Source organism: Xenopus tropicalis, chromosome 8 (genome assembly GCF_000004195.4).
Source record: "Xenopus tropicalis strain Nigerian chromosome 8, UCB_Xtro_10.0, whole genome shotgun sequence".
NCBI lineage: Eukaryota > Metazoa > Chordata > Amphibia > Anura > Pipidae > Xenopus > Xenopus tropicalis.
Window position 1 is genome coordinate 3,377,862 of NC_030684.2, and position 24,942 is coordinate 3,402,803.

Sequence of the window (24,942 nt, forward strand, 5' to 3'; positions counted from 1 at the left end):
AGCTGTACCCCCATACTGTACTGTCTAAGGGAAACACTATGGCACCCCCTCCCATATGTATAAATACAAATATACAGAGAGGGAATGTTCTGGGCACACAATAAGCTGTACCCCCATACTGTACTGTCTAAGGGAAACACTATGGCACCCCCTACCCATATGTATAAATACAAATATACAGAGAAGGAATGTTCTGGCACACAATAAGCTGTACCCCCATACTGTACTGTCTAAGGGAAACACTATGGCACCCCCTACCCATATGTATAAATACAAATATACAGAGAGGGAATGTTCTGGGCACACAATAAGCTGTACCCCCATACTGTACTGTCTAAGGGAAACACTATGGCACCCCCTACCCATATGTATAAATACAAATATACAGAGAAGGAATGTTCTGGGCACACAATAAGCCGTACCCCCATACTGTACTGTCTAAGGGAAACACTATGGCACCCCCTACCCATATGTATAAATACAAATATACAGAGAAGGAATGTTCTGGGCACACAATAAGCTGTACCCCCATACTGTACTGTCTAAGGGAAACACTATGGCACCCCCTACCCATATATATTTATGTAGCAGTTTATTTGACAAAAGACACCAGACATCATCACGGGCCGAATACACTTTATTTTCATTAAGTCTTTTCTTTTTGTTGTGACAACCTACTTGATTTCACAGCAAATGCATCGGTTTCCTTCATCCTTGTAAACAAATTGTTGGGTGCCTTTTGGCTTGTAGGACACGGCTACGGCTAATAAACAGGGTAACTGTCGCCCTTTATTGCGCTTTATCCTCCCGGTGCATTCTGGGATACACAACATCTGGTTGGGCACAGTTTGCGCATATATATCAGTCGTGGGCAGGTCGGGTTTTTTTTGTAGTGAGTGCAGTGACACCTAGTGGCACCAGTGAACACTGCACCCATACAGACCAACAAAATGGCTGACGCAAGGTTATTCCTACCCTGTAAACCCCCACAGGCTGCTAGAGAACCAGTATAACCATCTATCCTTAATTACAAAACCAGTAATGGCCGACATTGCCCTACCAGCTATCAAGTAACAGTGTTTTCCTTGGAGCCAAAGTCCCTTTTTATATTGCACACCGACCCCCCCAGCCCCCTTGGACCCCCAATCATCATTTTTGGGTTGAGATATAGCGATAGCTTGGGGCCGAGATATCTACAATGTAAGCGTAACAGACTTGCAGTACCGCCGTTCCCCTGTTGGCGGCGAATAATCCCTTCTGTTGCAGTAGGACAAGACCATAGAGTAGAGCTAAGCTGCAGCTGGAAGATGAATGGTTTGGAATGGAAGAAGAATAAAATACACAGGTGCCCCCCCCCCCGAAGGCTAAGAGAAGCCATGATTTAGAAGCTGAGGTTATCAATTGCCCCCCAAAAATAAGGTATTTGCCCTGAGACGTTGTGGGTACATTTCACTAGAGCCCCTCCACCTTCCTAAACCAGCCAGGCCTAAGGTCTAATTGGTCCATTGAGGCGCCAATCAAAGGCTTTGGTCGCCCTTATTGAAGCGGATGAAGGTGCAGAGGAGGGCGAGGGACAGCAGGATGACCAGGAGGAAGAGGAAGATGACGCCCGCCCAGGAGCTGATGTCAATGGCTTTCAGGATGGAGGGCTTCTCCGCCGGGATCATGTTGCTGAGGTTCAGCATGTAACCGAGCGCCCAACCGATGGAGGTGTCGCCGGCCTGCAAAACACAAGTGGGGTCCCCCATATTAGTTGTTTCTTCCATAGCTCCTCCTTCCCCCCCACTGTTCCACCAATCAATGACCTGTATGCATATGTAGGCCCCATGTGGGCTGAGCTCATCTGATGGAATGGCCAGATCTTGTGGTCAACGTTGGACAAGTTCTACCAAAAGAGGTGGCTCCAGCAGGGTGAAGACTCCTCCCACTTCTACTCCTCCCCCCATTGGTTAATTACTCATGCGTGCAGGTTCCACCAATCAATGACCTGTATGCATATGTAGGCCCCATGTGGGCTGAGCTTATCTGATGGAATGGTCAGATCTTGTGGTCAACGTTGGACAAGTTCTACCAAAAGAGGTGGCTCCAGGTGGCCCCATGTGGGCTGAGCTCATCTGATGGAATGGTCAGATCTTGTGGTCAACGTTGGACAAGTTCTACCAAAAGAGGTGGCTCCAGCAGGGTGAAGACTCCTCCCACTTCTACTCCTCCCCCCATTGGTTAATTACTCATGCGTGCAGGTTCCACCAATCAATGACCTGTATGCATATGTAGGCCCCATGTGGGCTGAGCTTATCTGATGGAATGGTCAGATCTTGTGGTCAACGTTGGACAAGTTCTACCAAAAGAGGTGGCTCCAGCAGGGTGAAGACTCCTCCCACTTCTACTCCTCCCCCCATTGGTTAATTACTCATGCATGCAAGTTCCACCAATCAATAACCTGTATGCATCTGTAGGCTCCATGTGGGAACAGTAAGATCTTCTGGTCAATGGACAAGTTGGTGGCTCCAACTGGGTTGAGCATAAATGCTAACTCCTCCCACTTCTGGGCTGTTGTTTTAAGGTTAGGGAAAGCTACCCACTGCCCATACATAATTAACAAAAGAGAGGGGGCTGGGCTTACTGGAAAGTGGGTGGGCTTGTGGGAGGGGCCTGGGTGTGGTTCTGTGGATCAGGTTGGATCTACAATATCATTGGAGGAACCCAAGGAGAGGACATACCTTCTTCTGGAAGGAGATGTTGGGGAAGGAATCCTCGGTGAATTTGTAGCCGCGGCTGATGATCTCGTAGATGAAGTTGGCGGTGGGGCAGTAACTATTAAGGAGCTTCTCCAGGGTGGGGGCCTTAGCCTTGAGCTGGGGGGGGAGACAAGAGTAACAGGGTATCAATAGGCGCCCAATATCCATTAATGGGGCGACTCAGTAGTAGCACCCAACCCTCACCTGATCCCACGTGGAGCTACAGATGGTGTTGGTCGCATTGTCCAGGTCGGCTATGCTGTTCACCGGCATCTTCATCACGTTCTTTATGAAGTCCACCGTGTAGAAGAAAGCCGAAAAGGCCTGAAATTCAACGTACAATGTTCTACAACTGACCCACACAGGATGCAATCAATTCAGATACAATAGAAACTCTATGGGGCCCCCATACTGTACAATGACTACAGATACATCTCCCAGACGTGCTATATGTGTATATGGCCACTAGGGGCCACTGCTGCACATTCATAGGGAACTTTGGTAAAAAAAAATAGATTTAAGGGAATTTTATGTGGTTGGACTACAACTCCCAGCATCCCCTGAGGCTATCGGCTGATTCTGCCACTTACGATGAAATTCCCGGTGACGTTGGGCTGGAAGACGCTGTCGAAGGAGCAGGAGGTGAAGCTGCAGCTGGAGAACTGGAATAAGGATTCCACATGCTTCCGGCACTGGGCGGCATTCCCTGTACCCGTCATGGTCACCGGAGTCGCCGGGTTATACCCATTGGGCCTCTCATTGGCTGTGCAAGGCGATTCGTAGACGCTGGAGAGCGGCATTGTCTCGGAGTAACCAGTCGGCCAACAGGGATTATCCACCTTTGCTTTGTATCCCTGCGACTGTATCGTGGCAACCAGACAGCAGATCATTAGTATAAACTGTTATACAGATAGCTAGAATCTCAGCCATAAAGCAGGGCAGGACTGCTGCTTACAATGGGGGGGGGGGGGGGATCAGATAGGGTCTGTGCCACTGTGACAGAATGCTCTGTTATACAGATAGCTAGAATCTCAGCCATAAAGCAGGGCAGGACTGCTGCTTACAATGGGGGGATCAGATAGGATCTGTGCCACTGTGACAGAATGCTCTGTTATACAGATAGCTAGAATCTCAGCCATAAAGCAGGGCAGGACTGCTGCTTACAATGGGGGGATCAGATAGGATCTGTGCCACTGTGACAGAATGCTCTGTTATACAGATAGCTAGAATCTCAGCCATAAAGCAGGGCAGGACTGCTGCTTACAATGGGGGGATAGGATCTGTGCCACTGTGACAGAATGCTCTGTTATACAGATAGCTAGAATCTCAGCCATAAAGCAGGGCAGGACTGCTGCTTACAATGGGGGGATCAGATAGGATCTGTGCCACTGTGACAGAATGCTCTGTTATACAGATAGCTAGAATCTCAGCCATAAAGCAGGGCAGGACTGCTGCTTACAATGGGGGGATCAGATAGGATCTGTGCCACTGTGACAGAATGCTCTGTTATACAGATAGCTAGAATCTCAGCCATAAAGCAGGGCAGGACTGCTGCTTACAATGGGGGGATCAGATAGGATCTGTGCCACTGTGACAGAATGCTCTGTTATACAGATAGCTAGAATCTCAGCCATAAAGCAGGGCAGGACTGCTGCTTACAATGGGGGGATCAGATAGGATCTGTGCCACTGTGACAGAATGCTCTGTTATACAGATAGCTAGAATCTCAGCCATAAAGCAGGGCAGGACTGCTGCTTACAATGGGGGGATCAGATAGGATCTGTGCCACTGTGACAGAATGCTCTGTTATACAGATAGCTAGAATCTCAGCCACAAAGCAGGGCAGGACTGCTGCTTACAATGGGGGGGGATCAGATAGGATCTGTGTCACTGTGACAGAATGCTCTGTTATACAGATAGCTAGAATCTCAGCCATAAAGCAGGGCAGGACTGCTGCTTACAATGGGGGGGGATCAGATAGGATCTGTGCCACTGTGACAGAATGCTCTGTTATACAGATAGCTAGAATCTCAGCCATAAAGCAGGGCAGGACTGCTGCTTACAATGGGGGGGATAGGATCTGTGCCACTGTGACAGAATGCTCTGTTATACAGATAGCTAGAATCTCAGCCATAAAGCAGGGCAGGACTGCTGCTTACAATGGGGGGGGATCAGATAGGATCTGTGCCACTGTGACAGAATGCTCTGTTATACAGATAGCTAGAATCTCAGCCATAAAGCAGGGCAGGACTGCTGCTTACAATGGGGGGATCAGATAGGATCTGTGCCACTGTGACAGAATGCTCTGTTATACAGATAGCTAGAATCTCAGCCATAAAGCAGGGCAGGACTGCTGCTTACAATGGGGGGATCAGATAGGATCTGTGCCACTGTGACAGAATGCTCTGTTATACAGATAGCTAGAATCTCAGCCATAAAGCAGGGCAGGACTGCTGCTTACAATGGGGGGATCAGATAGGATCTGTGCCACTGTGACAGAATGCTGTTATACAGATAGCTAGAATCTCAGCCATAAAGCAGGGCAGGACTGCTGCTTACAATGGGGGGATCAGATAGGATCTGTGCCACTGTGACAGAATGCTCTGTTATACAGATAGCTAGAATCTCAGCCATAAAGCAGGGCAGGACTGCTGCTTACAATGGGGGGATCAGATAGGATCTGTGCCACTGTGACAGAATGCTCTGTTATACAGATAGCTAGAATCTCAGCCATAAAGCAGGGCAGGACTGCTGCTTACAATGGGGGGATCAGATAGGATCTGTGCCACTGTGACAGAATGCTCTGTTATACAGATAGCTAGAATCTCAGCCATAAAGCAGGGCAGGACTGCTGCTTACAATGGGGGGGGATCAGATAGGATCTGTGCCACTGTGACAGAATGCTCTGTTATACAGATAGCTAGAATCTCAGCCATAAAGCAGGGCAGGACTGCTGCTTACAATGGGGGGATCAGATAGGATCTGTGCCACTGTGACAGAATGCTCTGTTATACAGATAGCTAGAATCTCAGCCATAAAGCAGGGCAGGACTGCTGCTTACAATGGGGGGGATCAGATAGGATCTGTGCCACTGTGACAGAATGCTCTGTTATACAGATAGCTAGAATCTCAGCCATAAAGCAGGGCAGGACTGCTGCTTACAATGGGGGGGATCAGATAGGATCTGTGCCACTGTGACAGAATGCTCTGTTAAACAGATAGCTAGAATCTCAGCCATAAAGCAGGGCAGGACTGCTGCTTACAATGGGGGGGGGATAGGATCTGTGCCACTGTGACAGAATGCTCTGTTATACAGATAGCTAGAATCTCAGCCATAAAGCAGGGCAGGACTGCTGCTTACAATGGGGGGGGGATAGGATCTGTGCCACTGTGACAGAATGCTCTGTTATACAGATAGCTAGAATCTCAGCCATAAAGCAGGGCAGGACTGCTGCTTACAATGGGGGGGATCAGATAGGATCTGTGCCACTGTGACAGAATGCTCTGTTATACAGATAGCTAGAATCTCAGCCATAAAGCAGGGCAGGACTGCTGCTTACAATGGGGGGGATCAGATAGGATCTGTGCCACTGTGACAGAATGCTCTGTTATACAGATAGCTAGAATCTCAGCCATAAAGCAGGGCAGGACTGCTGCTTACAATGGGGGGGGGATAGGATCTGTGCCACTGTGACAGAATGCTCTGTTATACAGATAGCTAGAATCTCAGCCATAAAGCAGGGCAGGACTGCTGCTTACAATGGGGGGGATCAGATAGGATCTGTGCCACTGTGACAGAATGCTCTGTTATACAGATAGCTAGAATCTCAGCCATAAAGCAGGGCAGGACTGCTGCTTACAATGGGGGGGATCAGATAGGATCTGTGCCACTGTGACAGAATGCTCTGTTATACAGATAGCTAGAATCTCAGCCATAAAGCAGGGCAGGACTGCTGCTTACAATGGGGGGATCAGATAGGATCTGTGCCACTGTGACAGAATGCTCTGTTATACAGATAGCTAGAATCTCAGCCATAAAGCAGGGCAGGACTGCTGCTTACAATGGGGGGATCAGATAGGATCTGTGCCACTGTGACAGAATGCTCTGTTATACAGATAGCTAGAATCTCAGCCATAAAGCAGGGCAGGACTGCTGCTTACAATGGGGGGGGATAGGATCTGTGCCACTGTGACAGAATGCTCTGTTATACAGATAGCTAGAATCTCAGCCATAAAGCAGGGCAGGACTGCTGTTCTTACCATGATGACTTTGGAGAAGATTCTCATGAGGACCTGGTCGCGCCCGTAGCACGGGAAGCTGTGGGTATACACCCGGTACGACTGCCCGTAGAGCCGCAGAGTCACCTCGTCCTCCGGATTCTCGATTGTATCCGCCGTCTCGAAGGTGATCTGAGTAGAAGCTCCGCCCAGATCCATGGCGCCCAGCGTCCCCTTCCGGGGCTGAAACCACTGTCCAATCCAGTTGTACTGGGAGCAGAAAGAAAGGCATTCTGGGTAATGCTGCAAAGGATTCTGGGAACCCAACCGGCTGGTTTATATGTTCCTACATTAAAGGGTAAGTTATACCTTAATGAACTTCTCCAGCAGGTAATTCGCCGTGACCCAACCAAATACCCCTTCATCCTGCCCCGATAGGATTCTGGCCCCGCGGAAGTTGAACGGGTAGGACTTGATGGTGGCGCTGACGGCGGCCAGGACTTTGTCAGAGGAAACTGGGTCGGTCCAGCTGTGGGGGGGACACGGGTTCAATTCACTCAGCCTGTCTGACCATGGGGAAGAGAGCAGCCCAGGAGCAGGAAGTACAGAGAATCAGAGCTCTGTACCTGGGTAAGTACTGGGGGGAGATTGGATTCACTTACCCAGGGGGAGGTTCCTGTCTGACCATGGGAAAGAGAGCAGCCCAGGAGCAGGAAGTACAGAGAATCAGAGCTCTGTACCTGGGTAAGTACTGGGGGGAGATTGGATTCACTTACCCAGGGGGGGGGTTCCTGCCTGACCATGGGAAAGAGAGCAGCCCAGGGGCAGGAAGTACAGAGAATCAGAGCTCTGTACCTGGGTAAGTACTGGGGGGAGATTGGATTCACTTACCCAGGGGGAGGTTCCTGTCTGACCATGGGAAAGAGAGCAGCCCAGGAGCAGGAAGTACAGAGAATCAGAGCTCTGTACCTGGGTAAGTACTGGGGGGAGATTGGATTCACTTACCCAGGGGGGGGTTCCTGCCTGACCATGGGAAAGAGAGCAGCCCAGGAGCAGGAAGTACAGAGAATCAGAGCTCTGTACCTGGGTAAGTACTGGGGGGAGATTGGATTCACTTACCCGGGGGGGGGGGGGGGTTCCTGCCTGACCATGGGAAAGAGAGCAGCCCAGGAGCAGGAAGTACAGAGAATCAGAGCTCTGTACCTGGGTAAGTACTGGGGGGAGATTGAATTCACTTACCCAGGGGGAGGTTCCTGTCTGACCATGGGAAAGAGAGCAGCCCAGGAGCAGGAAGTACAGAGAATCAGAGCTCTGTACCTGGGTAAGTACTGGGGGGAGATTGGATTCACTTACCCAGGGGGGGGTTCCTGTCTGACCATGGGGAAGAGAGCAGCCCAGGAGCAGGAAGTACAGAGAATCAGAGCTCTGTACCTGGGTAAGTACTGGGGGGAGATTGGATTCACTTACCCAGGGGGAGGTTCCTGTCTGACCATGGGAAAGAGAGCAGCCCAGGAGCAGGAAGTACAGAGAATCAGAGCTCTGTACCTGGGTAAGTACTGGGGGGAGATTGGATTCACTTACCCGGGGGGGGGGGGGTTCCTGCCTGACCATGGGAAAGAGAGCAGCCCAGGAGCAGGAAGTACAGAGAATCAGAGCTCTGTACCTGGGTAAGTACTGGGAGGAGATTGGATTCACTTACCCGGGGGGGGGGGGGGTTCCTGCCTGACCATGGGAAAGAGAGCAGCCCAGGAGCAGGAAGTACAGAGAATAAGAGCTCTGTACCTGGGTAAGTACTGGGGGGAGATTGGATTCACTTACCCAGGGGGAGGTTCCTGCCTGACCATGGGAAAGAGAGCAGCCCAGGAGCAGGAAGTACAGAGAATCAGAGCTCTGTACCTGGGTAAGTACTGGGGGGAGATTGGATTCACTTACCCGGGGGGGGTGTTCCTGCCTGACCATGGGAAAGAGAGCAGAAGCCCCATTGGTTGCCCCCCCCCCCGTTACATGGGACTTACTTGAGCAGCCTCATCCCGGCGGTGGCCCCCAGGTAGATGGGAGTCAGGGCGTGTCTGTTCGATGGGACATCCCTCACCGCTTGGTTCAAACAGACCTCCAGGCTCTTCCCTGCCTTAGGGGGGTCCTGCCAGTAGCTAGAGATCCCAGGGCCTGGGGGGGGGGGGAATAGAATGCATCAAATGCGTCACCGCTGCATGGCTGCTTGGAATCCCTTGCAGGCACCATTAAACAATGTTCTGACCCCCCAACCCCAGGGCTACTCACCCTGCACGTCACACATGCTGTGCTCACTCACAATTCCCGTGTCGTTCTCTTTATCCGCCGGCCACTTGTATACGAACAGCGCTGTGTGCGAGGAACCGGCGTCCAGCACGACTCCATACTGCCGGGTCAGAGAGAGGAGAGAGTCACAACCAGCAGTGATTTGGCTGCTTACAGTCTGCATTACCATCAATGGCCACTAGGTGGGGGTAATAAAGCAACACTGCTCTTTCAGTGATACTGGAGATACCAAAAAGCAACTGAGACCTGGCGTATAGAGTGCAGCAACCCCACTGGCTGATATTATTGTACGGAGAATATCATGTGACCAAAGGTTATACGAGAACCGAACCAGTTACATGGTTTTAGGAGTCAGAACCAAGCCAGCTACATGGTTTCAGGAGTCAGAACCAAGCTGGCTACATGGTCTCAGGGGTCAGAACCAAGGCAGCTACATGGTTTCAGGAGTCAGAACCAAGGCAGCTACATGGTTTCAGGAGTCAGAACCGAGCCAGCTACATGGTTTCAGAAGTCAGAACCAAGGCAGCTACATGGTTTCAGGAGTCAGAACCGAGCCAGCTATATGGTTTCAGGAGTCAGAACCGAGCCAGCTATATGGTTTCAGGAGTCAGAACCGAGCCAGCTACATGGTTTCAGGAGTCAGAACCGAGCCGGCTACATGGTTTCAGGAGTCAGAACCGAGCCAGCTACATGGTATCAGAAGTCAGAATTGAGCTGGCTACATGGTTTCAGGAGTCAGAACTGAGCCGGCTACATGGTTTCAGGAGTCAGAACCGAGCCGGCTACATGGTTTCAGGAGTCAGAACCGAGCCAGCTACATGGTTTCAGGAGTCAGAACCGAGCCGGCTACATGGTTTCAGGAGTCAGAACTGAGCCAGTTACATGGTTTCAGGAGTCAGAACTGAGCCAGTTACATGGTTTCAGGAGTCAGAACCGAGCCAGCTACATGGTTTCAGGAGTCAGAACCGAGCCAGCTACATGGTTTCAGGAGTCAGAACCGAGCCAGCTACATGGTTTCAGGAGTCAGAACTGAGCCAGTTACATGGTTTCAGGAGTCAGAACCGAGCCAGCTACATGGTTTCAGGAGTCAGAACCGAGCCAGGTATATGGTTTCAGAAGTTAGAATTGAGCCGGCTACATGGTTTCAGGAGTCAGAACCGAGCCAGCTACATGGTTTCAGAAGTTAGAATTGAGCCGGCCACATGGTTTCAGGAGTCAGAACCGAGCCAGCTATATGGTTTCAGGAGTCAGAACCGAGCCAGCTACATGGTTTCAGGAGTCAGAACCGAGCCGGCTACATGGTTTCAGGAGTCAGAACCGAGCCAGCTACATGGTATCAGAAGTCAGAATTGAGCCGGCTACATGGTTTCAGGAGTCAGAACTGAGCCGGCTACATGGTTTCAGGAGTCAGAACCGAGCCGGCTACATGGTTTCAGGAGTCAGAACTGAGCCGGCTACATGGTTTCAGGAGTCAGAACTGAGCCGGCTACATGGTTTCAGGAGTCAGAACCGAGCCGGCTACATGGTTTTAGGAGTCAGAACTGAGCCGGCTACATGGTTTCAGGAGTCAGAACTGAGCCGGCTACATGGTTTCAGGAGTCAGAACCAGATGGTTTTAACCAAATGACCAGAGGAGAGGAGCTTCCTGTACAGTAAATAGAGAAGGGGGGGGTGCCCAATAAAGGGGGCTATTTCAGGGATTCATTAAAGCAGCCCCCCCCAGTTACCCCCCTATCAGTGCAAAATGGCACATTCCACAAGGCAGACAAAGATCTGTTTCATTCATGGAAATCCTCCCTTGTTCCCCAGTACAGAGCTGCAGCAGCGCCGCAATGCCCATTGTGTCCAGTAGGTGGAGCTCCAAGGTATATGGATTTGCTACACTGAATAGGCCATTAGTAAGCTTAATACAGGGCCAGTGCTGAGCATGTGTATCCCCTGCAACTCCCTGCAACTCCCAGCAACTCCCTGCAACTCTCTGCAACTCCCCGCAACTCTCTGCAACTCCCAGCAACTCTCTGCAACTCTCAGCAACTCCCTGCAACTTCCAGCAACTCTCTGCAACTCCCCGCAACTCCCCGCAACTCTCTGCAACTCTCTGCAACTCCCCACAACTCTCTGCAACTCCCCGCAACTCTCTGCAACTCTCTGCAACTCCCCGCAACTCTCTGCAACTCCCCGCAACTCTCTGCAACTCCCCGCAACTCCCAGCAACTCTCTGCAACTCCCTGCAACTCTCTGCAACTCCCTGCAACTCTCTGCAACTCCCCGCAACTCCCAGCAACTCTCTGCAACTCTCAGCAACTCTCTGCAACTCTCAGCAACTCCCTGCAACTTCCAGCAACTCTCTGCAACTCCCCGCAACTCCCCGCAACTCTCTGCAACTCTCTGCAACTCCCCGCAACTCTCTGCAACTCCCCGCAACTCCCCGCAACTCTCTGCAACTCCCCACAACTCTCTGCAACTCCCCGCAACTCTCTGCAACTCTCTGCAACTCCCCGCAACTCTCTGCAACTCCCCGCAACTCTCTGCAACTCCCCGCAACTCTCTGCAACTCCCCACAACTCCCAGCAAATCTCTGCAACTCCCTGCAACTCTCTGCAACTCCCTGCAACTCCCAGCAACCCAACCTTATCATTGAACTGGGAGGCAGTTGTTCTCTGTAGTCGGAACTGGCTTTTACTAGAAATGAAATATTTCGGCAGAACCGTTTCCTATGGCGGAATCCCCGATTAAAGGGGAAGTAAAGAGAGCGTTGTTGTACTTGGCTGGGATCCCATTCATGCAGTCCCACCCAGGCCACACTATCCGCCTACTACAGGCACAGGCAGTGAGTATAAAGGGCATTACTACTCCCTGCACCCTACAAACACTGTATCCCCCGCTACTGTATATACACACCCAGGTCAGACAAGTGAGTGCAGCTGGCGTATCGAGTGCAGGAATTTGACAGATGCTGTCTCTCCTGTAATATCATTGGGCATCTCACTGGGGCAGAAGGCAAGGGGGAGGGCTCCATCATAAGCTACTCCCCCACCTCCTGCTATGTGAGCCGACACCTTGCATCTGTCATCACATGACCCGTAGGGCCACATGGAGCCCTGTAGCCGCATCTTCCTGCACTGCTGCTTCCCCCTCTTGTACAAGGTATCAGCTCGGCCGCAGGGTTTCAAAAACTTATTGTGTGCCCAGAACATTCCCTCTCTGTATATTTGTATTTATACATATGGGTAGGGGGTGCCATAGTGTTTCCCTTAGACAGTACAGTATGGGGGTACAGCTTATTGTGTGCCCAGAACATTCCTTCTCTGTATATTTGTATTTATACATATGGGTAGGAGGTGCCATAGTGTTTCCCTTAGACAGTACAGTATGGGGGTACAGCTTATTGTGTGCCCAGAACATTCCCTCTCTGTATATTTGTATTTATACATATGGGTAGGGGGTGCCATAGTGTTTCCCTTAGACAGTACAGTATGGGGGTACAGCTTATTGTGTGCCCAGAACATTCCCTCTCTGTATATTTGTATTTATACATATGGGTAGGGGGTGCCATAGTGTTTCCCTTAGACAGTACAGTATGGGGGTACAGCTTATTGTGTGCCCAGAACATTCCTTCTCTGTATATTTGTATTTATACATATGGGTAGGGGGTGCCATAGTGTTTCCCTTAGACAGTACAGTATGGGGGTACAGCTTATTGTGTGCCCAGAACATTCCATCTCTGTATATTTGTATTTATACATATGGGTAGGGGGTGCCATAGTGTTTCCCTTAGACAGTACAGTATGGGGGTACAGCTTATTGTGTGCCCAGAACATTCCCTCTCTGTATATTTGTATTTATACATATGGGTAGGGGGTGCCATAGTGTTTCCCTTAGACAGTACAGTATGGGGGTACAGCTTATTGTGTGCCCAGAACAATCCTTCTCTGTATATTTGTATTTATACATATGGGTAGGAGGTGCCATAGTGTTTCCCTTAGACAGTACAGTATGGGGGTACAGCTTATTGTGTGCCCAGAACATTCCCTCTCTGTATATTTGTATTTATACATATGGGTAGGGGGTGCCATAGTGTTTCCCTTAGACAGTACAGTATGGGGGTACAGCTTATTGTGTGCCCAGAACATTCCCTCTCTGTATATTTGTATTTATACATATGGGTAGGAGGTGCCATAGTGTTTCCCTTAGACAGTACAGTATGGGGGTACAGCTTATTGTGTGCCCAGAACATTCCCTCTCTGTATATTTGTATTTATACATATGGGTAGGGGGTGCCATAGTGTTTCCCTTAGACAGTACAGTATGGGGGTACAGCTTATTGTGTGCCCAGAACATTCCCTCTCTGTATATTTGTATTTATACATATGGGTAGGAGGTGCCATAGTGTTTCCCTTAGACAGTACAGTATGGGGGTACAGCTTATTGTGTGCCCAGAACATTCCCTCTCTGTATATTTGTATTTATACATATGGGTAGGGGGTGCCATAGTGTTTCCCTTAGACAGTACAGTATGGGGGTACAGCTTATTGTGTGCCCAGAACATTCCTTCTCTGTATATTTGTATTTATACATATGGGTAGGGGGTGCCATAGTGTTTCCCTTAGACAGTACAGTATGGGGGTACAGCTTATTGTGTGCCCAGAACATTCCCTCTCTGTATATTTGTATTTATACATATGGGTAGGAGGTGCCATAGTGTTTCCCTTAGACAGTACAGTATGGGGGTACAGCTTATTGTGTGCCCAGAACATTCCCTCTCTGTATATTTGTATTTATACATATGGGTAGGAGGTGCCATAGTGTTTCCCTTAGACAGTACAGTATGGGGGTACAGCTTATTGTGTGCCCAGAACATTCCTTCTCTGTATATCTGTATTTATACATATGGGTGGGAGGGGCCATATAGTTGGGCGGAGACAATTTAGCAGACAATTATGGGCTGATAAGGAGGAAAGTAAATAGAGGGGTGTATCTTTGCTCAGTGAGTATTTACCCATATTTGGGGGGGGGGGGTTCCTATGGATTTGGGGGAACCCGTGGAATATTTTAAAGTTGCAGAATGAAAATAAGTATGTGACACACTAATGGGCTTGTATTTAGCTGTAAGACCTGTTGTTATGGGGAAGGCCCATGGATACAGCCACATCCCACAATGTAAGTGTGTATAACGGAACCAGAACCCGTGACTGATCCGTATGGGGGACACTAAGCCTGTAACTACAGCGACGGTTTTGCCTCTGGGCCCCAAAACCGCTACATGTGACCCGACAGTAACTCGGCTTTGTTGCACCCCCCCGGCAATCACACCCCCAGGGCAGCGTGTATTGGTACTGCCCGCGTCTGTTTGGGTAGCGGGTAACTGGGGCACTGGGGCGGGGCTTGTCACTGCATTGGCTGGGGGGCGGGGCTGGGAATTGGGGAACAAGGTGCTACTATCCCACTGCTACTATAGGTGTCTCTGTGCTACTATCCCCCTGCTACTATAGGTGCCTCTGTGCTACTATCCCACTGCTACTATAGGTGCTTCTGTGCTACTATCCCTCTGCTACTATAGGTGCCTCTGTGCTACTATCCCACTGCTACTATAGGGGCCGCTGTGCTACTATCCCACTGCTACTATAGGTGTCTCTGTGCTACTATCCCTCTGCTACTATAGGTGCCTCTGTGCTACTATCCCACTGCTACTATAGGTGCCTCTGTGCTACTATCCCACTGCTACTATAGGTGCTTCTGTGCTACTATCCCACTGCTACTATAGGTGTCTCTGTGCTACTATCCCTCTGCTACTATAGGTGCCTCTGTGCTACTATCCCACTGCTACTATAGGTGCCTCTGTGCTACTATCCCACTGCTACTATAGGTGTCTCTGTGCTACTATCCCTCTGCTACTATAGGTGCCTCTGTGCTACTATCCCACTGCTACTATAGGTGCTTCTGTGCTACTATCCCTCTGCTACTATAGGTGCCTCTGTGCTACTATCCCACTGCTACTATAGGTGCTTCTGTGCTACTATCCCACTGCTACTATAGGTGTCTCTGTGCTACTATCCCCCTGCTACTATAGGTGCCTCTGTGCTACTATCCCACTGCTACTATAGGTGCCTCTGTGCTACTATCCCACTGCTACTATAGGTGTCTCTGTGCTACTATCCCACTGCTACTATAGGTGTCTCTGTGCTACTATCCCACTGCTACTATAGGTGTCTCTGTGCTACTATCGCATTGCTACTATAGGTGTCTCTGTGCTACTATCTCACTGCTACTATAGGTGTCTCTGTGCTACTATCTCACTGCTACTATAGGTGCCTCTGTGCTACTATCCCACTGCTACTATAGGTGTCTCTGTGCTACTATCCCACTGCTACTATAGGTGCCTCTGTGCTACTATCCCACTGCTACTATAGGTGCCTCTGTGCTACTATCCCACTGCTACTATAGGTGCCTCTGTGCTACTATCCCACTGCTACTATAGGTGCCTCTGTGCTACTATCCCATTGCTACTATAGGTGTCTCTGTGCTACTATCGCATTGCTACTATAGGTGTCTCTGTGCTACTATCGCATTACTACTATAGGTGTCTCTGTGCTACTATCCCACTGCTACTATAGGGGCCCCTGTGCTACTATCCAACTGCTACTATAGGTGCCTCTGTGCTACTATCCAACTGCTACTATAGGTGCCTCTGTGCTACTATCCCACTGCTACTATAGGTGCCTCTGTGCTACTATCCAACTGCTACTATAGGTGCCTCTGTGCTACTATCCCACTGCTACTATAGGTGCCCGTGTGCTACTATCCCACTGCTACTATAGGGGCCCCTGTGCTACTATCCCACTGCTACTATAGGTGCTTCTGTGCTACTATCCGAATGCTACTATAGGTGCCTCTGTGCTACTATCCCAATGCTACTACAGGTGCTTCTGTGCTACTATCCCACTGCTACTATAGGTGCCTCTGTGCTACTATCGCATTGCTACTATAGGTGTCTCTGTGCTACTATCTCACTGCTACTATAGGTGCCCCTGTGCTACTATCCCACTGCTACTATAGGTGCCTGTGTGCTACTATCCCACTGCTACTATAGGTGCCTCTGTGCTACTATCCCACTGCTACTATAGGTGCCTCTGTGCTACTATCCCACTGCTACTATAGGTGCCTCTGTGCTACTATCCCACTGCTACTATAGGGGCCCCTGTGCTACTATCCCACTGCTACTATAGGTGCCTCTGTGCTACTATCCCACTGCTACTATAGGTGCGTCTGTGCTACTATCCCACTGCTACTATAGGGGCCTCTGTGCTACTATCCCACTGCTACTATAGGTGCCTCTGTGCTACTATCCCACTGCTACTATAGGTGCCTCTTTGCTACTATCCCAATGCTACTACAGGTGCCTCTGTGCTACTATCCCACTGCTACTATATGTGCCTCTGTGCTACTATCTCACTGCTACTATAGGTGCCTCTGTGCTACTATCCCACTGCTACTATAGGTGCCTCTGTGCTACTATCCCACTGCTACTATAGGTGCTTCTGTGCTACTATCCCACTGCTACTATAGGTGCTTCTGTGCTACTATCCCACTGCTACTATAGGTGCTTCTGTGCTACTATCCCTCTGCTACTATAGGTGCTTCTGTGCTACTATCCCACTGCTACTATAGGCGTCCCTGTGCTACTATCCCACTGCTACTATAGGCGTCCCTGTGCTACTATCCCACTGCTACTATAGGTGCCTCTGTGCTACTATCCCACTGCTACTATAGCTGCTGCAAGGGTTAATACCCCCCCACCCCAGAGGGAAGTGGCTTTTTATGCCTCTTATTGCCTCTTAAAATCCCCTTTACCATCTGGAACACGAGGGGTGTAACTTCCCTGCACATTTAACACTGAGGCTACATTAACCCCGCGCCGGCAGCCTGCAAAAATATTTAACCATTCGTGGGCCGAGAGGAGACGGATGTGGGCGAGCCGCAAATAGTCACTAAAGTGATTGTCAGCGAGTGGCCAAGCCAAGTTCCATTGAGGGGACATTAAAGGGAAAGTTGCACTACCTGCCACCTTTCCCCCCCCCCCCCCCACTTACCTTGTACTTTGGGTTCTCCCCAACGTCCCTGGCCGGAAGGGAGACCAGCAGGATGCCTATGAGCCCCGCCAGGCAGATGAGGATGGGCAGCAACACCGCAAGGTACTTGTTGGCCATGTTGGGCGCCTGAGTGGCTCTGAGGTCTGCAAGGGCTCTACTTACAAGGAGCACAGAAGGGGCGGGGCCACAGGGGCCCTGCTGGACTTGCCATTGGCTGGGAAGGTGCATAGGGGCGGGGCTGTCTCATTGTGATACACTGTAACAAGGCGGATTCCTCTCATGGAAACATTGTTACTCGGTTTAAAGGGGAAGTATCCCTGTAACAAACTGGTATTAATGATTAAACGAGTAGCAAAGGGGTAGTGGGGATAGGGGGCAGCCTCCCAGCAGATGTGGTCAGCACAATAGCAATAAGGCTTAGATAATACCCCCCCCCGGCAGCTGAATTAAAACATAATTAAGCAACAAGCGGATGTAGTAACTGTATCTATTGTTTATACAGAGGCAATTCAACCCCCCCCCCCCCTTTACCCCCGGAGAGCCTTTGTACTGGAGTTAATGGGACAAAAGAGAGGGGAAGGATAGAATAAGCAGGGGTTTAGCTTTCCCTTTACTTAAATGGCAGTATGGCAGCTCCCACATGTAGCGAGACCCCCCCTAACCCCAACCTGACCCCCTATATCAGGGGAAACAAAGTCGGACCCCCCTCCCAGGGACCCAAGGGCATGTTGGGCAGGACAAACAAACATCTGATTGGCTGATAGGCCCTTTATTTGACCAGACAGGGGGGCTCAGGGAAAATAAATATAGTGGCTGGAAATGTCAGGCTGCTTGAGTGTTGTCTTCTGGGGGTCCGACCCCTCCTCATTATCCGCTCCCCCCTCCCCCACCTACAGGGGCAGTTATTCAGTGTATTATCCCCCTTTCCACTGTTTGCCCCTCCCACAGCCAGTAGGAAAGGGGGCAGCAGTTTGGTTGCACAGTGGGGGGCTTCTCTGTCAGTAGGGGGGGGGTGATTTATAGCAGTTCAACAACAACAAACTCAGGCACCTTGTTCCCTTGGCCCCAACCTCAGCCCTTCTGCTCATTCTCTCCTAGTGTCTGGGATCCGAATCTGGTGCCTGGATCTGAATCTGGTGCCTGAATCTGGTGCCTGGATCTGAATCTGGTACCTGGATCTGAATCTGGTACCTGGATCTGAATCTGGTACCTGGATCTGAATCTAGTACCTGGATCTGAATCTGGTGCCTGGATCTGAATCTGGTACCTGGATCTGAATCTGGTACCTGGATCTGAATCTGGTACCTGGATCTGAATCTGGTACCTGGATCTGAATCTGGTACCTGGATCTGAATCTAGTACCTGGATCTGAATCTGGTACCTGGATCTGAATCTGGTGCCTGGATCTGAATCTAGTACCTGGATCTGAATCTAGTACCTGGATCTGAATCTGGTGCCTGGATCTGAAGCTAGTACCTGGATCTGAATCTGGTGCCTGGATCTGAATCTAGTACCTGGATCTGAATCTGGTGCCTGGATCTGAATCTAGTACCTGGATCTGAATCTGGTGCCTGGATCTGAATCTGGTACCTGGATCTGAATCTAGTACCTGGATCTGAATCTGGTGCCTGGATCTGAATCTAGTACCTGGATCTGAATCTGGTACCTGGATCTGAATCTAGTACCTGGATCTGAATCTGGTGCCTGGATCTGAATCTGGTGCCTGGATCTGAATCTGGTGCCTGGATCTGAATCTGGTACCTGGATCTGAATCTAGTACCTGGATCTGAATCTAGTACCTGGATCTGAATCTGGTGTCTGGGATCTGAATCTGGTGCCTGGATCTGAATCTGGTACCTGGATCTGAATCTGGTGCCTGGATCTGAATCTGGTACCTGGATCTGAATCTGGTGCCTGGATCTGAATCTAGTACCTGGATCTGAATCTGGTGCCTGGATCTGAATCTGGTACCTGGATCTGAATCTGGTGCCTGGATCTGAATCTGGTACCTGGATCTGAATCTGGTGCCTGGATCTGAATCTGGTACCTGGATCTGAATCTGGTGCGGATCTGATGGTGCCTGGATCTGAATCTGGTGCCTGAATCTGGTACCTGGATCTGAATCTGGTGCCTGGATCTGAATCTGGTGGCCTGGATCTGAATCTAGTACCTGGATCTGAATCTGGTGCCTGGATCTGAATCTGGTACCTGGATCTGAATCTGGTGCCTGGATCTGAATTCTGGTACCTGGATCTGAATCTGGTGCCTGGATCTGAATCTGGTACCTGGATCTGAATCTGGTGCCTGGATCTGAATCTGGTGCCTGGATCTGAATCTGGTGCCTGGATCTGAATCTGGTGCCTGAATCTGGTACCTGGATCTGAATCTGGTGCCTGGATCTGAATCTAGTACCTGGATCTGAATCTAGTACCTGGATCTGAATCTGGTACCTGGATCTGAATCTGGTACCTGGATCTGAATCTAGTACCTGGATCTGAATCTAGTACCTGGATCTGAATCTGGTACCTGGATCTGAATCTGGTGCCTGGATCTGAATCTAGTACCTGGATCTGAATCTGGTGCCTGGATCTGAATCTGGTACCTGGATCTGAATCTGGTGCCTGGATCTGAATCTGGTACCTGGATCTGAATCTGGTGCCTGGATCTGAATCTGGTACCTGGATCTGAATCTGGTGCCTGGATCTGAATCTGGTGCCTGGATCTGAATCTGGTGCCTGGATCTGAATCTGGTGCCTGAATCTGGTACCTGGATCTGAATCTGGTGCCTGGATCTGAATCTGGTGCCTGGATCTGAATCTAGTACCTGGATCTGAATCTGGTGCCTGGATCTGAATCTGGTACCTGGATCTGAATCTGGTGCCTGGATCTGAATCTGGTACCTGGATCTGAATCTGGTGCCTGGATCTGAATCTGGTACCTGGATCTGAATCTGGTGCCTGGATCTGAATCTGGTGCCTGGATCTGAATCTGGTGCCTGGATCTGAATCTGGTGCCTGAATCTGGTACCTGGATCTGAATCTGGTGCCTGGATCTGAATCTAGTACCTGGATCTGAATCTAGTACCTGGATCTGAATCTGGTACCTGGATCTGAATCTGGTACCTGGATCTGAATCTAGTACCTGGATCTGAATCTAGTACCTGGATCTGAATCTGGTGCCTGGATCTGAATCTGGTGCCTGGATCTGAATCTGGTACCTGGATCTGAATCTAGTACCTGGATCTGAATCTAGTACCTGGATCTGAATCTGGTGCCTGGATCTGAATCTGGTACCTGGATCTGAATCTAGTACCTGGATCTGAATCTGGTACCTGGATCTGAATCTAGTACCTGGATCTGAATCTAGTACCTGGATCTGAATCTAGTACCTGGATCTGAATCTGGTACCTGGATCTGAATCTAGTACCTGGATCTGAATCTGGTGCCTGGATCTGAATCTGGTACCTGGATCTGAATCTGGTGCCTGGATCTGAATCTAGTACCTGGATCTGAATCTGGTGCCTGGATCTGAATCTGGTACCTGGATCTGAATCTGGTGCCTGGATCTGAATCTGGTACCTGGATCTGAATCTGGTGCCTGGATCTGAATCTGGTACCTGGATCTGAATCTGGTGCCTGGATCTGAATCTGGTCCCTGGATCTGGTGCCTGGATCTGAATCTGGTGCCTGGATCTGAATCTGGTGCCTGGATCTGAATCTGGTGCCTGGATCTGATCTGGTGCTGGAATCTGAATCTGGTACCTGGATCTGAATCTGGTGCCTGGAATCTGAATCTGGTACCGTGGATCTGAATCTGGTGCCTGGATCTGAATCTTGGTGCCTGAATCTGGTACCTGGATCTGAATCTGGTGCCTGGATCTGAATCTGGTGCCTGATCTGAATCTTGGTGCCTGGATCTGGTGCCTGGATCTGAATCTGGTGCCTGGATCTAAATCTGGTGCCTGGATCTAAATCTGGTGCCTGGATCTGAATCTGGTGCCTGGATCTAAATCTGGTGCCTGGATCTGAATCTGGTGCCTGGATCTGAATCTGGTGCCTGGATCTGAATCTGGTGCCTGGATCTGAATCTGGTGCCTGGATCTAAATCTGGTGCCTGGATCTGAATCTGGTGCCTGGATCTGAATCTGGTGCCTGGATCTGAATCTGGTGCCTGGATCTGAATCTGGTGCCTGGATCTGAATCTGGTACCTGGATCTGAATGTGGGATCTTAATCTGGAGATCTGAATGTGGGATCTGGTACCTGCATGTGGGATCTTAGCTTTGGATCTGAATGTGGAATCTGAAGATCTGAATGTGGGATCTGGATATGGTACCTGGATCTGGGATCTTAATCTGGAATCTGAATCTGGAGATCTGAATGTGGGATCTGGTACCCGGATTTGGGATCTAGATCTGGGATCTGAATCTGGAGATCTGAATGTGGGATCTGGATATGGTACCTGGATCTGGGATCTTAATCTGGAATCTGAATCTGGAGATCTGAATGTGGGACCTGGTACCCGGATTTGGGATCTGGATCTGGGATCTGAATCTGGAGATCTGAATGTGGGATCTGGTACCTGCATGTGGGATCTTAGCTCTGGATCTGAATGTGGAATCTGAAGATCTGAATGCGGGATCTGGATATGGTACCTGGATCTGGGATCTTAATCTGGAATCTGAATCTGGAGATCTGAATGTGGGACCTGGTACCCGGATTTGGGATCTGGGATCTGAATCTGGAGATCTGAATGTGGGATCTGCTAAAGTCTGGTTTTTAGTCAGGTTTAGAAATGGCTCTTTACTAGGTCAGGAACCGGTGCATTCTGGGGCTTTATCTCCAAGTAGGTCTAAAACTGCCACACTCTGGCTCTAAACTAGATCTAGAACTATCTCTCTAGGTCTTAAACTGCTCACAGCCTCATTTAGCACTAGGCCTAAACCTGGGGCAGTCTGGCTTTTTGTCTCACCAGGTCTAGAACTGCTACAATTTGACTTTTTGACACTCATTACGTCATAGTAATGTCATAGACTGGGTCTTTGTCTTTCACTAAGTCTAGAACAGCCACAGTCTCAGCACATTATTAGCTTGGCATGGTCTGGCTTTTTGTCTCTTATGCGGTCTAGAACTGCCACAATCTGGCTCCTTATCTATCACTAGGGCTAAACTAAACTATGTCTAGAACTGGCACGGTATGGCTCTTTACTGGGTCTAGAACTGGCACAGTCTGACTCTTTATCACACCAGGTCTAGAACTGCTCCAGTTCTAGACCTGGTGGGACTGCTCCAGTCCAGACTTTTTGCCACTTACTAGATCATACAAATGTAATAGAGTGGGTCTTTGTCTTTATTTGGATCTAGAACTGATACAGTCCAGCTCATTACTAGTTCTGGAACTGGCACAGTCTGGCTCTTTACTAGGTCTAGAACTGGCACAGTCTGGCTCTTTACTAGGTCTAGAACTGGCACAGTATGGCTCTTTACTGGGTCTATAACTGGCACAGTCTGACTCTTTACTGGGTCTAGAACTGGCACAGTCTGACTCTTTACTGGGTCTAGAACTGGCACAGTCTGACTCTTTACTGGGTCTATAACTGGCACAGTCTGACTCTTTACTGGGTCTAGAACTGGCACAGTCTGACTCTTTACTGGGTCTTATAACTGGCACAGTCTGACTCTTTACTGGTCTAGAACTGGCACAGTCTGACTCTTTACTGGGTCTATAACTGGCACAGTCTGACTCTTTACTGGGTCTAGAACTGGCACAGTCTGACTCTTTACTGGGTCTATAACTGGCACAGTCTGACTCTTTACTGGGTCTAGAACTGGCACAGTCTGACTCTTTACTGGGTCTATAACTGGCACAGTCTGACTCTATACTGGGTCTAGAACTGGCACAGTCTGACTCTTTGTCCCACCAGGTCTAGAACTGCTCCAGTTTGACTTTTTGCCGCTCACTAGATCGTAGAAATGTCATAGAATGGGTCTTTGTCTTTAAGTAAGTCTAGAACTGATACAGTCCAGCTCATTATTAGGTCTAGAACTGGCACAGTCTGGCTTTTTGGCTTTCACTGGCCTGGCACAACCAAGTTCTGTGTTGAACCCCAGCTCTAGTTATGACCCCTTGTCTCCCACTGGCTCTATAGGGTCTATCTGTCTGTGCCTGTCCCTCACTCTTGGAGTGCCAGCAGTCTCTTCTCCACTCTCTCCTCCCAGTACTGCCCTCTCTCCACTCGTATCTCTCTGTCTGTCTCTCCCAGTAGAACTGGTACTCACCCCCCTCCTTGCCAACCCAACCTGAAAGCACCAGTGGGAGGGTTCCCCGTCCTTTGTCTCTTGGGCCCAATGCCCAGAGCGTTCCATTCGGCCGGCCGGTTGCCATGAGAATCCGTGTGAGGGATCAGCCCGGGGCCGGCAGGAATGTTAATAAGAGCCAAAGCAAGAGGGAACCCTGGGCTACTGGCAATAGTCTCTGCTGGCCCAATAGCCACACTGAGCAGCCACGGCCCGGGTTACACGGCTACAGTAGCACATGGCAGGGAACATAGACATATATGTGCTGCCCTAAGGGGGTATATTCTAGCCCAGGGGTCAGTAACATCCAATCCTATTGGTTGGGACATGAATAGTTATATTGAGTTACCGGGTCTGAAACAGAATTTATCAAATGTAAGGTTCTTCTTCCCCTGTGTGTCTCCAGCTGTCATCATAGTGTGGTACCGGAACTGAAGGGAGGCACCTACCCAACTCTCATGTGTTACTGCCTCCATCTTGCCCTGCAGTCTCCATCTTGCCCTACTGTCTCCATCTTGCCCTACAGTCTCCATCTTGCCCTACTGTCCCCATCTTGCCCTACAGTCTCCATCTTGCCCTACTGTCTCCATCTTGCCCTACTGTCTCCATCTTGCCCTACTGTCTCCATCTTGCCCTACTGTCTCCATCTTGCCCTACTGTCTCCATCTTGCCCTACAGTCTCCATCTTGCCCTACTGTCTCCATCTTGCCCTACTGTCTCCATCTTGTCCTACTGTCTCCATCTTGCCCTACAGTCTCCATCTTGCCCTACTGTCTCCATCTTGCCCTACTGTCCCCATCTTGCCCTACTGTCTCCATCTTGTCCTACTGTCTCCATCTTGCCCTACTGTCTCTATCTTGCCCTACTGTCTCCATCTTGCCCTACAGTCTCCATCTTGCCCTACTGTCCCCATCTTGCCCTACAGTCTCCATCTTGCCCTACTGTCTCCATCTTGCCCTACAGACTCCATCTTGTCCTACTGTCTCCATCTTGCCCTACAGTCTCCATCTTGCCCTACTGTCTCCATCTTGCCCTACTGTCCCCATCTTGCCCTACTGTCTCCATCTTGCCCTACTGTCTCCATCTTGTCCTACTGTCTCCATCTTGCCCTACTGTCTCCATCTTGCTCTACTGTCCCCATCTTGCCCTGCTGATAATTATACAATGAGGATTCCCCGTATATGGGGATAGGCAGATGGGGGGGTTCTTTTTTCCCATAAAAACAATCAACGCACCAGAGGCCCCCCCTATAGATTAGAGGAAAGGAGCTTCCATTTGAAGCAGCGTAGGGGGTTCCTCACGG

General features: G+C 49.8%; 1 protein-coding gene across 1 annotated transcript; it reads right to left on the reverse strand.

Moving 5' to 3' along the window:
* Positions 1-621: 621 nt before the first annotated feature.
* On the reverse strand, positions 622-17,462 carry entpd2 (ectonucleoside triphosphate diphosphohydrolase 2). Its single transcript, NM_001001252.1, is given in 9 exon segments — positions 622-1,721; positions 2,721-2,855; positions 2,943-3,062; positions 3,329-3,598; positions 6,999-7,226; positions 7,326-7,485; positions 8,972-9,122; positions 9,237-9,354; positions 17,345-17,462. Coding segments are annotated over 9 exon segments (1,503 nt in total). The 5' UTR covers position 17,462; the 3' UTR covers positions 622-1,517.
* Between the last annotated feature and the right edge of the window lie 7,480 nt (positions 17,463-24,942).